This window comes from Stenella coeruleoalba, assembly GCF_951394435.1.
Source record: "Stenella coeruleoalba genome assembly, chromosome: 11".
NCBI lineage: Eukaryota > Metazoa > Chordata > Mammalia > Artiodactyla > Delphinidae > Stenella > Stenella coeruleoalba.
This window is the reverse complement of record NC_137157.1, coordinates 6,214,690-6,228,283: the sequence shown is the minus strand read 5'-3', so window position 1 is coordinate 6,228,283 and position 13,594 is coordinate 6,214,690. Positions and strand designations below refer to the sequence as shown.

At 59.8% G+C, this 13,594-nt stretch overlaps 1 protein-coding gene across 1 annotated transcript; it reads left to right on the top strand.

Moving 5' to 3' along the window:
* Positions 1-1,989: 1,989 nt before the first annotated feature.
* TSPO (translocator protein) lies at positions 1,990-13,594 on the top strand. Its single transcript, XM_079938148.1, has 4 exons — positions 1,990-2,093; positions 10,304-10,514; positions 12,550-12,688; positions 13,165-13,594. The coding sequence occupies exons 2-4, from the start codon at positions 10,333-10,335 to the stop codon at positions 13,351-13,353; spliced, it is 510 nt and encodes a 169-aa protein (XP_079794274.1). The 5' UTR covers positions 1,990-2,093; positions 10,304-10,332; the 3' UTR covers positions 13,354-13,594.

The following is a 13,594-nucleotide window of genomic DNA, read 5'->3' as shown; positions in this document are numbered from 1 at the left end:
AAATCACACTTAGAATTGAGAAGCCTAATGAATGACACAATAGTTAAGAGCTCAGGCCCTGGACTGCAGGGGTATAAATCCTGACTGCATCACTGACAAGCTGTGTGACCTTGTCACCTCTCTGAGTATCCTCTGGGGTTTGGGAGGGTGTGTTCCATGTCTCCTTCCTCGATTGACTGAGGCCGGGGGCTGGGTTTGCTTGTGTTGTACCCTCCAGGGTTGAGCCGAGAGCTGGGCAACCTGTGGTGCTCAATATATATACCCCTTGAGGTTGGCACGTGCCAAATGCCCAGGAGAGGCTCCTATGCTCAGTGCTGTGAAGTTCAGAGGTCACTGCCCGATTAGAGTGGGGGTGGTACAGAGTCAGCGTTCTGGAAGAGCTTCCTGGGGTGACACTGGGGAGCAGTCAGACTTGGACACGTGGAGCTGCCCAGGGTGGGAGTGAAGGATCCTCTGTGCAGGGGGAACAGTGTATGCAAAGGCACGGAGGTGGGATAGGGTCAGGCAGTCAGGGCCTTGAGTGCCAGGTACAAGGCTTGGACTGTATCCTAAGGGAGCAGAGGAGGGGCATGGAAGGGGCTCCCTGGGGGCCAGTTAGGGAGGATGATGGCCGCTGCCCAGGCTTAGGTGGGGTGTGTGGGGTTGGGCAGAGGGGGGCACAAGTAACGGGAGGCTTCCCAGCACCCCAGGAGGGGCACCCACATCTCATCTAGACCTGCAGTGTTAATCCCTATGGCAGCCACCGGCCCTCTGAGCTGCAGGGGCTCACCTGTGAAAAGGGCGGGCCTAGTGTGTTTGTTCTCTGCCCGCCCGCTGCACCGGGCCCTGGTGCCCAGCAAGTATTTGGGACCAGAAATCGCTGCCTTGAGCCCTGCAAGAGGGAGGGGGAGGCGGGAGGGGAGAGGCGGGAGGGAAGCTGCATTGCCTCCCCGCCCCTCTCAGCCGAGCCACTGGGCACCTCCTTACAGGAAGCGGGTGAGGGCTGGCCGCTTGCTGGGAGGCGTGGCCAGACCAACTTCGTGAGGAACAGTAGCCACAACGTGTGGGCCCATGGTACCTTGAGGGATCCAGGAAAATATTTTCATTTCTTTTAAAATCAGAAGAAAAACGTGAAAAGAACCCAGCCTGGATTATACCTGCCTTTATACAAACGCAGTCAAAGGTAGAAGAGGTCCATGAAGGCAAAAAAGGCAGGGCCTCGGGAAGTCAGACTTCAGCCCAGGAGCAGCAGGCAGGGTTCACCTGGGCCTCCCGACCCCCACCCCAAGTGTCCAGTTCGGGCAGTTGTGGTTCTGGCAGTCTGCGGGCCCCGCCAGGCCAAGTTAGTCAAGGGGGCAGTGACAGGCCCTGGGCTGCAGTAATAAAGCAATGCATGCAGATGAGGCGGTGAAGGGCTCAAGGCCTGGGCCTGGACACGCTGTCCCATCAGGGTGACCCTGGCCAACTGGAGGCCACCTCTGGGCTGTGATGGTCACTGAATGCCAAACGCCTGTGGTCTCCTGCATTACCATGTGGCATCCTCCTTAGTCCCACCATGCTGTGCCCATTTTACCGATGAGGAGATGGAGGCGGAGGGAGCCAGCCGCAGAGAGGCTGGGCCAGGGCTGCCTCCTGTCCTGGGGCAACAGCTAAAGGAACTGGGGCTCTCCTCCGGAGATGGTGGCCAGGGTTGCTGTGTAGAAGGATGTTCAGGGCTCTGCCGTCAGGCGACGTAATTGCCCTCTCTGAGATCGGTGATCTCTATCGGCCCACTTTACAGATAGGAGAAATGAGGCACAGGAAGAGACGCGACCTGCCCGCAGAGCCGGCAGTGTCTGCGCGGCGGGGCGGTCACGGTGGGAAGGAGAAGCGGCCGGGAGGCGCGCTCGTGCCCGGGGGAGGCGGAGGCGCGTCTTTCTGGCAGGGCGGCCAGAGGAGGGAGCGCCCCAAGCCGCGAGGTTGTCGGCGGCCGCCGCCCGGATTTCCAGCCAAGCCGGGCGGGGCCGGGGTGGGCGGGGCCGGGGTGGGCGGGGCCTCGCGGGCGGGGCCGGGTCCGGGCCCGGCCCCCACCTCCCGCCGCGCAGTGCCGTTTCCCTAGCGAGTCGTCGTCGCCGGTGAGTGGGTTCGGGGCTTCGAAGGGGCGGCGGGAAGGGGGCCCCGTGCGGCAGCGACCCACGACAGCGCCCGCCCGCCGGCGCGGGGCCCGAGGGGAAACTGCGGCGGGAGGTGGCGGGGACCCAGGGGGCGGCCGGGGGGCAGCACTAGGGACCCGGCCATTGGGTCGGCCGGCGGGAGGGGGGCGGTGACACCCCTCCCCCCGGCCCTGGCCTCAGCGGTCGGCGCTCCTGCGCGGCCGGGTTCCGGCGGGATTGGGGGCGCGGAAGGGGGAACTTGGGCACCCCCGCCCCGCCGCACCCCGCTGGGCCCTCGGGTCCCGCGGGAAGCGGAGCCGCGGGAGGGACCAGGCACCCCCGCTTCCCGCCCAATCCGGTAGTTGAGCAGCCGCGGCCGGCAGAGGGCGGGAGTGGAGGAGCGGGATACCTTGAGGATCACAAAGTGCCTGGGAGACCTCGGGCTCCTGATCCACTTGAGACACCCCATTTCTAGGGAGGAAACCCAGGCCAGAGAAGGGGAAGTTATTTGTCCAAAGCCAGTGAAGGCCCCGCGGAGCCTTAGGACCGGATCCCTAGATCCCCGTCAAGTGCTCAGTTGCACTGTAACCTACACGTCCCGGTGTGGGCTGGGCATCCGCTGGGACTTGCCTGTCCCCTGCCCCTGCTGCAAAGGAGCTGGGAGCCCAGGTGGGAGGGGTCGTGTTGTTCCCGGAAAACTGGGTCCAAAAGGCACAAGCAAGCAGGATTTATTCCTTCCAACAAGTAAGGAGAGCGCCTCGGAGCTTTCCCAAAGAAGTGTCTCCCCAAACAGCCAAACTGGGGAAGTTTTAAGCTGCCTATTCATGAAGGGGCTTGAGCAGAGGAGAATTCAACATAGAATTGGGGCAGAGGTCTATAGAGTCCAAGCTTTAGTTGATTGAAGTTACGACGGGTCAGCAAAGGTCAGCTTCTTGTCCCTTAGGTTCCAGCTGATCTGGTAGCTGAGCACTTGGGGTGAGGGTAGGGAGATGTGTTTAAATTCTGCAAAACAGCTCAAAAACGTGTTTCGGGGTAACCTTTACCACTGAGACAGAACTGGGAGTCTTTACAACTGACTTATTATCTTTGCTATTGTTATTTCTCTTGCCTGATAACAGTTGTCTGTTCTTTCATTCCCTTAAGATTATTAGAGGCCTGTTCAAGGGCAAGCCCTGTGGCCAGGCTTCGATCACAAAACGGCTTAGGCCTAAAATGGCTTCTCTTGTGTCAAGAAAGCCACGCACGGTTCTCTTCCTTGGGGGGCACTCGACCCTATCTGCTTACAGGGGGGCTTCCAGCTGTGAACACATGGCTGAGTGCCAGAGCCAGCCTTGCCGAGGCCTGTGGCCTGGCCCGGATTGGGAGCCTCTCGGGCTGGCCTGCTAGGGCACGATGGTACCTGGTACCAGCCACATGCTGCAGGGTGGACGGCAGGGGCAGGGGCAGGACTCGAGCCTCCCCTAAGGATGTGTAACTGAGGGTGTCCCAAAGGGTCACAGCCAAGGATGAGGCTGTGTACGAGGAGCACGGCCCAGAGTGCCTGGTGCACAGCAGGCCCACGGCCCAAAGGCCAGGCTGCTTGGATGTGGGCCGAAGGCCCCAGTGTCTCTCTGGGGAGTGGCGTGGGGAGCCCGACACAGGGCAGCGGGAGGCCAGGGGCCGCTCCCAGGAAGCAGTAGCTCTTGTCCACTGGTCGGGAAAGGGGCTGAGAAAGGCTCTTCGGGGAGCAAGGAGACAGGCTGCTCAGCTTCCGCATTGGGAGCCTCAGACAGAGCCCTGGGCCTCCAAGGGAGCCTCTGAACTGGGGGGAAACTGACGCTCACCCAAGAAACTGCCCAGGGGCACAGAGCAATGCAGCTGGGGTTCAAATGCTCGTGGTCTGATTTCAAAGCCCTGCTTCCTCCACAGTGCATGCCCAGAGGAGTGTGTGCCTGGAGTGTGTGTGTGTGTGTGTGTGTGTGTGTGTGTGTGTGTGTGTGTGTGTGTGTGTGTGTGTGTGTGTCTGCCTGGCCATGACTGAATGGTGTCCAGCTGGTTCAGCCAGAAACCAGAAACCGCTGACAGTGGATCGCTGGGCGGGGGTAGGGGAGGTGCTGACAGGGGGAGAGCGTACTTTGTGCCGTATACACTTTTGACTTTTCATTACTTCATTTCTGAATCTGTCTCTTATTTATATTTTCTTTTACTTATCTTTGATGGTGCCAGCAATGCCTGAGCGTGCTCTCTGTCTCAATAGTCATTCTCCGGAAAGCAGATTCCCCTTTGTCACCCCCAGCCCTACCCCATCCCAGACCAGCTGGGTTTCCAGACCTGCTGTCTGTTACATTGGATACTTTCATAATGAAAAAGATTAACAGAGGTTATAATGAAGACGATTAGCTGTGAGTCATTTAAAGAAAAAAAAAAGGAGCCTTAAAACAGGTCCCTGAGACCATCGGTGGTGGCTTGAAGGAGACATAGGACCCAGGAGGGGCTGGGTACAGCCCAGGAGGTGGGGACCAGAGAAACGGCAAAACTCTGTTCTGTTTCTGAGCAGCAGTTCCTGTCACCTTCTATAGGGAGGCCTCAGAGAACAGAAAGCTCCTCCCGAGGCCCACTGTCGCCACCTCCCCTTCACAGACGGGGCCGCAGAGGCCCAGGAGTGAAGCAACGCTAGGAGAGAGATCCTAGTCTCACCCCAGGGGCAGGGAGGATTCCGATCCTGAAACTGCTGTCTGCGGGCCCAGCTGGGACCTGAGGCCTCGGCGGGGCTGGGACCCTGGCCCTGGTGCTGGGGAGGGAGAGTGAGGCTGTTGGTCCTGAGAGGATCCTCTGGCACCCAGGCAGGGGGTGGAATGGCTGAGGTGGGGTGGGAGTGGCCTGAGATGAGCCCTGGGCCCCCCCCCCCCCCGCAGGTTTCTGGGGCAGGGCTTAAGGGCCTTGTCACGATGGAGGAGGAAGCTGAAGAGGGGAGGTGACACAGCCCATCGTTGTGACTGGCTGTGTGGCCCAGAGCTGAGGCCAGCAGACTTCCAGATCAGGAGCTGGAGGGGTGTTTCAGGAAGTCTCAGAGTCACCCAGACCTGGAAAGTTCTGTGACTCCCTGTGCCTCGGTTTCCTCATCTGGAAAGTGGAGCCCACTATGGAGGCCGAGAGATGTGGAACTCGGGGCCTGAGAAGAGAAGCAGCTGGCCTCACCCCTGAGGCTGTTGTGAAGCCGCGATGACCCAGGATGAATACAGCCGGGCCCTGCACCAGGCTCCGCCCCCCACCCCTCCCGAAGGCCTTGCACGGTCTCCTGACCCCAGGGCCTCCACTCTCTGCTTTGCCCTTCTTGGCCGTAGTTTCAGTGGCCCCAGGCCTTGAGGGCGGGGCCTTTTGGAAGCATTTTCACCCACTGAGCGTTGGGTGACCAACTGGCTGACATTTTCTCAGCCTTGGGTCTGCGCCATGTGGCTTCTTCTCCTGGAGGCATGAGTGGTCCCCAGCACTGACCCCCACATCCCCTGGCTTATCCGGACCTCCCTTGAGCCTGCCCACAGCCCCACGAGGCACACAGGGCAGGTTACACCCACCTGATGTAAGGGGAAACCGAGGCCCAGAGAGGAGCTTTGGCTCGGCTTCACCAAGAGAACTGCAGGCAGGGCCGAGGTGGGCGCTTAGTCACCTTCTGACGGGAAACAGATGAAGGGCGGGTGGGTGGCTTTGCGTCTCTGCCTGAGCCCTGCGCCCCCTCCCGGCCACTGGAGTGGCTCTAACCCAAACCCTAACCCTAACCCTAACCCCATCACGGGATGGATCTCCCTCAGGCCTGCTTGGGCCAGCTGCCCCGCCCTGCCCCACCCAGCATGACTCAGCTTGGTGGGTCCCCTAATCGGGTGATTCAAGAGCCTGGCAGTCCCCGTGAGGCCCCAGGAAGCTCTTTGCCTGGGCTCTCTCCTTGTGGGGCATTTGACCTACCTGTTTTCTGACCCTCAGGCTGGGCAGACCCTTTAATCCCCTTGGCCCAGTGGTGCATAAACACAGCAGCCTGGAAGGCTGAGCAGAGCGTGGGCTCAGGCCTCGCTCTGTCACCGCAGGGGGGGAGCCGCCACCTCTTCCTGGGTGTGTTTGTTCTGCACAGCAAGGGACCAGGGTGGTGGGCTCTCCAGCCCCGTCGGCTGGCACGCTGGGCATTTCCCGGGCACCGGCTGGGTGCCGTGGCAGGGTGACACGAGTGCCCCTGCCCACAACGCCGTGGGGAGAAGTAGGGACCCAGGCTACAACGTGGGTGAGCCTCGAACACACGCTCAGTGAGAGAAGCCGGACCCCAAAGTCCACATAAGGTGTGATCCCATTTGTGTGAAACGTGTGGAAAAGGAAAATCCACAGGGACGGAAGGCAGATGGTGGTTGCCAGGGGCCGGGGGAGGGAGGAACGGGGAGTGAGCTGATGGGTGGGCGTCTTTTGGGGTGGAACTTGGTAGAGATGGTTGCACGACATTGGGAAATGTACCAAATGCCACTGACCTGTGCACTTTAAAATGGTTCATTTTATGTTATATGACTCTCATTTCCATTAACCAAAAGCAATAAGAAATAGAAAACAAATAAATGATCAGCAAACTCTGAGGGGTCTTTATGGCAGGTGGGTCAGGGGTGGGGCTTAGGGACCGAAGCAGAGACTGTGCGCGTTAGTGTCCAAACCAGGGTCCTTCTTTTCTTTTTTTTTTTTTTTTTTTTTTTTTGCGGTACGCGGGCCTCTCACTGCTGTGGCCTCTCCCGTTGCGGAGCACAGGCTCCGGACGCGCAGGCTCAGCGGCCATGGCTCACGGGCCCAGCTGCTCCGCGGCATGTGGGATCTTCCCGGACCGGGGCACGAACCCACGTCCCCTGCATCGGCAGGCGGACTCTCAACCACTGCTCCACCAGGGAAGCCCCTTCTTTTCTTTTTAATGTTTCATTTTGAACTAATTTTAGACTTGCAGTAAAGTTACAGTGGTAGTGCAGAGAGTTGCTGCGTACCCTTCACCCAGCTTCCCCTAGTGGAACCAGGAAATTCACACCGTGCCGGTAACCCTGCTAACGTGCTCAGCTGGCCCAGGACCCCATCTGTCTGGGATCCCACATTGCGTTTAGCTGTTATTTGTCCTTAGTCGGTGACATTTCCCTCCGTCTTTCCTTGCCTTTCGTGACCTTGACCCTTTTCAAGAGTGCTAGAGCGCAGGCCAAGTATTTGGTCGAATGTTCCTCCGTCTGGGATTGTGACGTTTTCTCATGATTGGACTGGGGTTTGTGTTTGGGGCACGAATACCAGAGCGAGTGTGTCCACCTCTGTGAACCGTGTCATGTGTCTTACACTGGTGGCATTAACCTTGGTCACCTGTAAAAGGAGCACTGCTGAGAGGGAGGGGGGCCATTCTTTTGGGACAAAGTGGGCATAAATTGGGACCTTCCTGGGAAAAGGCACAGTTCAGCCCCCGACCCCCTGGGCCTCCGTGTCCCTACCTGTGTGTGAGAGTCAGTGCGAGGTGAAGCCCTCCCACCTGCCCAGCTCAGGTCACGGTCCAGGGGAGCCCTCAGGCACTGAACACAGCTTGTTAGGGTCGCCGAAGGGCTGTCACTTGGCTGCGGGTTCAACACGTTTATTAAGCAGGCTGAGCAGGGCTGTGCCCCATGGCGTAGGTGAGAAAGCCGGCTGAGGTGGCCTGGGCTCCCCCGAGACGACACAGTGGTGGCTGGGTCCCAGGGCTCCACATCCACCTGGCAGCAGCACGGGGCCAGTGCTCTCCTGGCCCCGGGAGAGGTGGGCCTTCGTACTGTGGTGAGATCAGACCCTCGCCCCCACCCCAGGAACACTTGTGTGCACCCTGGAAACCAGAGGGCCGGGGGGTGGGGTGAGGGGGGCGGGGGGAGAAGGACAGGAACCTTTACTTGTCACCAGCCAGCCCTGGGCAGTGTTCGTCCTCACGGCTCATCTGTGCAGTGATCGTGGGGAATGAGCTCACTGTCCCCACTCGACAGGCGAGAAAACTGAGGCCCGGGGGGGAGGAATCAGAGTCACTAGATGGCAGAGCCGGATTCTGCTGGATGCCTGACACTCTCCGACTGTTCCTTTTAAAATTATGCTCATTATAGACATTTCGGAAAGCAATAACAAAGTGTCGTAAATCCCTCTGCTGAGTGTGGGCCTTAGACTCCCAAGCTACCCGCTTGTGGAGGGGCCCTGCGCAAACGCCCCCGCCGCTCTGCACCATGGGTCCGTCGGCAGGTGGGATAAGATGGTGTGGGACCCTCAAAGGGTGAGGACAGAAAGACAGTGTTTGGGTCGGGCCTGGGCCTGGGCCAGGCTCACAGCCGTTCCCCAGGAGGTGTTTGTTTTATGAGGGTGATGGCTGCTAACGTCTTCACGCACTTGTTACCGTTTTTAAAATGCATATCCGTTTTTTGCTAAAATTGGCATAGTTCTGTATCAATTTTATATTCTGCTTTCTGCACTTAATGTTATGTTGAGGACAGTTTTCACATCACTAAAGAGTCCTCCAAGCTGGACTTGGGGGTTGACCCATCCTTAACAGCCCCCGGTGTTGGGCACTGAGGTTGCTTCTGCACCTCATGGAGCTTCGTGCCGCCCCAGGCCAGCCGCTGCTCCTTCTGCCCTGGGCAGCCTTCGCCCTCCACCCGGAAGCCCCGATGGCTGCCCACTGCCTCCAGATGCGCACGGCCTCTTCTGGGTACCTGCTGCCCCGTCTGCCTCGTGTCTCTCTCCTCCCCCGCCGCAGTCCCCTCCCGTGTCCTGGGAGAAAGTGCTCCGTGCCCTTCCAGCACCATCTTCTCTCTGACCCCGGGTCGGGGTGCCCTGTCTGAGGTCTGGGCCTCTTCCGCTCCATCCGCCGTGGGTGCCCAGCCCCCGCCCCAGCAGGCCTTCCTGCAAGTTTGCTGAACGTAATCCATCTGTGTGGCTTCTTATCTCCTACAGACACTCCCGGCTTCTCCAACTAGAGTCAGGGCGTGTTAGCAGGAGCTCAGCCCCTTCATTTGGTGGTGGGGAAACCGAGGCCCAGTTGGGGGTGCTGATAGGCTTGGGGTCCCACAGCAGGTTAGGCAGAGCTGGCCCCCGACCCCAGCCCAGGGCCCCGCTTGCTGTCTGGCTGGACTCTCAGCCCCAATGAGCTCAGCTCCCCGGGAGCCTTGAGCACTGCTGGGCGCCTAGTAGGTCCTCAGCTCAGACCTGGGGGCTGCTGGGCAAGGGGGAGTGTTTGACGAGCAGAACGGAGAGACCTGAAGATTGGGTCCCCTCTGTCCCTGCCTGGGGAGCTCCAGCCCTGGAGGTGGTGGTGACAGCATCCAGGCCTTCCTTGCCCTGAGCGCCGTCAGCCTCTCAGGGCTGCTGAGGGGCCCTCACCAGCCTTAAACTCTGTCCCTTTCCACCCACCACGTCCATGGCCCTGGGCGTCAGGGCCCAGCAGCTTTTCGACCTGGGCAGAGCCTGACCCCAGAGTGCTGTGTGACCCCAGGGAGGCTGTTTTCCCTCTCTGGAACACAGGGAAGGGGAGGTGATTTCAGGGTGGGCCCGTGGGATGATGTACAAAGAGACCCCCCTACACTGGGCTGGACCCTGGTCGGCCACGTTGATGTCCTGTTCATTTGCCGGAGGCCACGGTATGTTGGTGGGGAGCGGGTATTCGAGCCAAGCTCTGTCTGCTACCTGTTGTTGCGTGAATGACGAATGACTGAATGAGAAGTATTGGAGCGTCAGGCGCAGGGTGTGGACCGAGGCGGCCTCACAATACCGCCTGGGGAGGGGGGCTGGGCAGCCTTCTTGGTGGAGGGGACCCAAACTGGCCGTGATTGAGGCAGCAGAGAGGGGGGGTCACTTGCCAGGAGACCCAAGGCCAAGGGTGAGGGTGAGAGCGCACAGGAGCCTGGCATGGGTGGACATGCAGCCGACAGGGCAGCCTCGTGGGTGGGGGTGGGGGTGGAAGCGCACTCCCTGGGGCCCTTGGGCTGGGTGGGGCTGCAGGGCGGACTCAGCACTGGCCCCCCAGCCTCACACATCTTTTCTGCACCTCCTGCTGTTCCATCAGTTGACTGGTTGAGCCATGAGTGATGAGGGTCTGGTAACAGACCCACCCCGGGTTTGTGCACAGTAGGTCCTCAGGAAGCGCCAGGGGAGACCCCGCCCCAGCTCTGGAGCATCGCCGCCTCTCACCCCAGCCCTGTCTTCTCTTTCAGAACTTTCCGGAACAGCAGCTGCAGCAGCAATGGCCCCGCCCTGGGTGCCCGCCGTGGGCTTCACGCTGGTGCCCAGTCTGGGGGGCTTCCTGGGCTCCCACTATGTCCGCGGGGAGAGTCTCCGCTGGTACGCCGGTCTGCAGAAGCCCTCGTGGCACCCGCCCCGCTGGACGCTGGCTCCCATCTGGGGCACGCTGTACTCGGCCATGGGGTAGGTGGGCATGGGTGCTGGCCTGGCAGCTGGGCCTGTCCACCTGCCGGGGCAGGCAGGGCAGGGCGAGGCCCAGGCCCGAGGGCAGAGCTTCTCCTCCAGAGCGGGAGCTGTGCAGGTGTTCCTGGGGCAGCGGGTACCACTTCCTGGCCTCGTTTGGCAAGTGAGGGTGGAGAAAACTATGGGGCCTGTTGGTTACACAACTGAACTTTTTCCTCTGGGGCCTCCTGGGAGGGGTGGGCAGCCCTGTACTGGCATTCTGGCTGTTTTCACAGCAGCAGGCTGAGGCCGGCTCAGTGTGCAAAGTTCAGACGTGGGCATGTGGATGCTGCCAAGGTCGGTAGCAGTAAGAACAGCAGTAATAGTAGCCATCTGTCGAGCACCTGCCCGGTGACAGGCTTTGTCTCGGTTAATTTTCACGACCCCCCCATTCGACAAGGGACCTCCCACAGACACAGGGCTTTGGAGTCGGGGCCCTACAGGATTTCCTGGACTAGACCCAGGAACTGCCACCAGGCAAAGCAGGACTGGATGGGGGAGTGCCCCCCCACGCCACCCCCCGGTGGCTCCAGTGGGAACCGCACCCAGGAGACTGGTCGGCTTCCTACCCTTCTCTGGAAGGTTCCCTGCATACTGGTTCTGTGCCAGCCCAGTGCAGGGTGGGGCTGCAGAGGGCAGGTAGCAGAGACCAGGCTGATGCCCCAGGGTTCTTTTTTTTTTTAATTTAAAAATTTTTTTATTTATTTTATTTTTATTTATTTATGGCTGCGTCGCTGCACGCGGGCTTTCTCTAGTTACGTCAAGCGGGGCCTACTCTCCTTTACGGGGCGCGGGCTTCTCATTGCGGTGGCTTCTCTTGTTGTGGAGCACGGGCTCTAGGCGCGCGGGCTTCAGTAGTTGTGGCTCACTAGCTCAGTTGCTCTGTGGCATGTGGGATCTTCCCGGACCAGGGATTGAACCCGTGTCCCCTGCATTGGCAGGCAGACTCTTAACCACTGGGCCACCAGGGAAGTCCGCCCCAGGGTTCTGATGGGAGTAAGATAGTCCTGGAAACCTGGGTGTCACCTGGGCCACACCCTCTGCCAGCCCCAGGCCCTCCTGCATCCTGCTTTCTCCTCCCCATCCCGGCCCAGGCACCACTGTTTCTGCCTTAACTTGCTCCAGCCTCCAGGCCTCCCACCGCCATCAACATCCTGATGGAGCATAAATCTGGCACCTCTCTTGTGGAACCCCGTGGAAACTCCCTGTGGTCCAGATAAGGTCCAACCCCTCACAGAATAAAAAGCCCAGGCTCTGGCCTCAGACCACCCGGGTTCAAATGCTGACTCACCTACTGATTGCCTGCCACGAGCCCTTAGCGCTTTGACTGTCTGTGCCACAGTTTCTGCACCTGTAACATGGGAGTGGTAGTACTGCCCATCTCATGACGTTACCATGAGAATGAATGAGCTAATGCTCGGAAAGAGCGGTGCCTGCGTGTGTAAATGCTGGAGGGCATTAGCTATTATTATCGGTGGTGTTATTGTTGTCCTCGTGGCCCTAAGAGCCCCATGACCAGGCCCTCTTCTGCTTCACCTCCCCAGTGCCCCCCAGCCTTCACCAGTAACATAGGCTCACTCAGGGGTCTCGTGCATGCCTCTAAGCCTTTGCATATCCTCGTTGCCTCCCCTGGCAAACTCATACTCATCCTCTAAGGCCCAGCCCAAAAGTCCCATCCTGTTTACTTGCATGCCTTATGTGCTTCCCCCTTTATAGAACTGATGAAGATAATAATGTCAAATATTTATTGAGTGTCCCATGTGCCAGGTACTGCCCTACGCACTGCCAGTGTATTAAGTAGAATCTCCACAGCAACCCCGTGAGAAACAAAGGCCCAGAGAGGTTAAGCAACTTCCCTGAGGCCACACAGCAGTCAGTGGCAGGGCATGCCTGAGCCATCAGTGTGTGGTCCCAGAGGTGAGCTTGGCTTCTAGCCCTGCAGGGAGGCTCCTGGCCTCTTCCCTGTTGGTGCCCTGACCGGCAGCCTCTCTTTCAGGTATGGCTCCTACATGATCTGGAAAGAGCTGGGGGGCTTCTCGAAGGAGGCTGTGGTTCCCCTGGGCCTCTACGCTGGGCAGCTGGCTCTGAACTGGGCATGGCCTCCCCTCTTCTTCGGTGCCCGACAAATGGGTTGGGTAAGTGTGACCTTGGCTTGTCTCCCTGGTCCCTGGAGACGGCCCCTCCCCTGGGGGACATGGGGCATCACATCCCAGACCCCCAGGGTCAGGGTCTAAGGGCGGGGGCAGGGGAGGCACTTGGCTGCTGGTTCACGTCTCCTCAGAAGCTCTTAGGGGACCAGGGCCCCTCAGCTGTTCTTCTTCCAATGCAGGAAGCCTTGTGGGGCTCTGATGGGTTTAGGGGCCGTTGGTATAGGAGAACCCACATTACACCTGGTGCTGTGCATCCCACCCATGGCATAGTCAGGGAAGGCAATTGTTCCCATTTTACAGATGAGGAAACCGAGGCAGAAAATGGGGGAAGGGCTTGGCCAGGTCACTGAGAGGCAGATGGAGAGTTCCCTCAGGCATAGTGGTGGTGGGCAGCTGGGACACACAGCCCCATGGGTACGTGGAGCCTCAGGCCTCCCTGTCGTCCCTCTGTGTCTGTGCAGGCCCTGGTGGACCTCCTGCTGATGGGTGGAGTGGCGGCAGCCACGGCCGTGGTCTGGCACCAGGTGAGCCCACCGGCCGCCTGCCTGCTCTACCCGTACCTGGCCTGGCTGGCCTTTGCGGCCACGCTCAACTACTGCGTCTGGCGGGACAACCAGGACCACAGCCGTGGCCGTCGGCTCTCGGAATGAAGGCGCCCCGTCCTCCGAGGACTGCAGCCGCTGCGGGTCAGGTGTTGCTGGTGGTGGTGGCCCCCGGGCTCTCCTGGCCGCCAGGCTGCCTGTGTGTCCGGTCTCAGCCCAGGGGTCACCAGCAGTTTCAGAGGTGCTCCAGGCCGAGCCCCCACCCCAGAAACAGAGTCCTGTGCTTTCTGCACTGCTCGAAGCTCGCTGTCAGAATGTGGAATTTTATAAGCCAAATAAAGTTTTTCAA

What these genes read in the sequence shown, in the direction of transcription:
- TSPO (XM_079938148.1), top strand. Translation starts at nt 10,333, where the DNA reads ATGGCCCCGCCCTGGGTGCCCGCCGTGGGCTTCACGCTGGTGCCCAGT. An exon ending in ACGCTGTACTCGGCCATGGG is followed by an intron (nt 10,515 to 12,549) that starts GTAGGTGGGCAT and finishes CCTCTCTTTCAG; the next exon opens with GTATGGCTCCTACATGATCT. An exon ending in GTGCCCGACAAATGGGTTGG is followed by an intron (nt 12,689 to 13,164) that starts GTAAGTGTGACC and finishes GTGTCTGTGCAG; the next exon opens with GCCCTGGTGGACCTCCTGCT.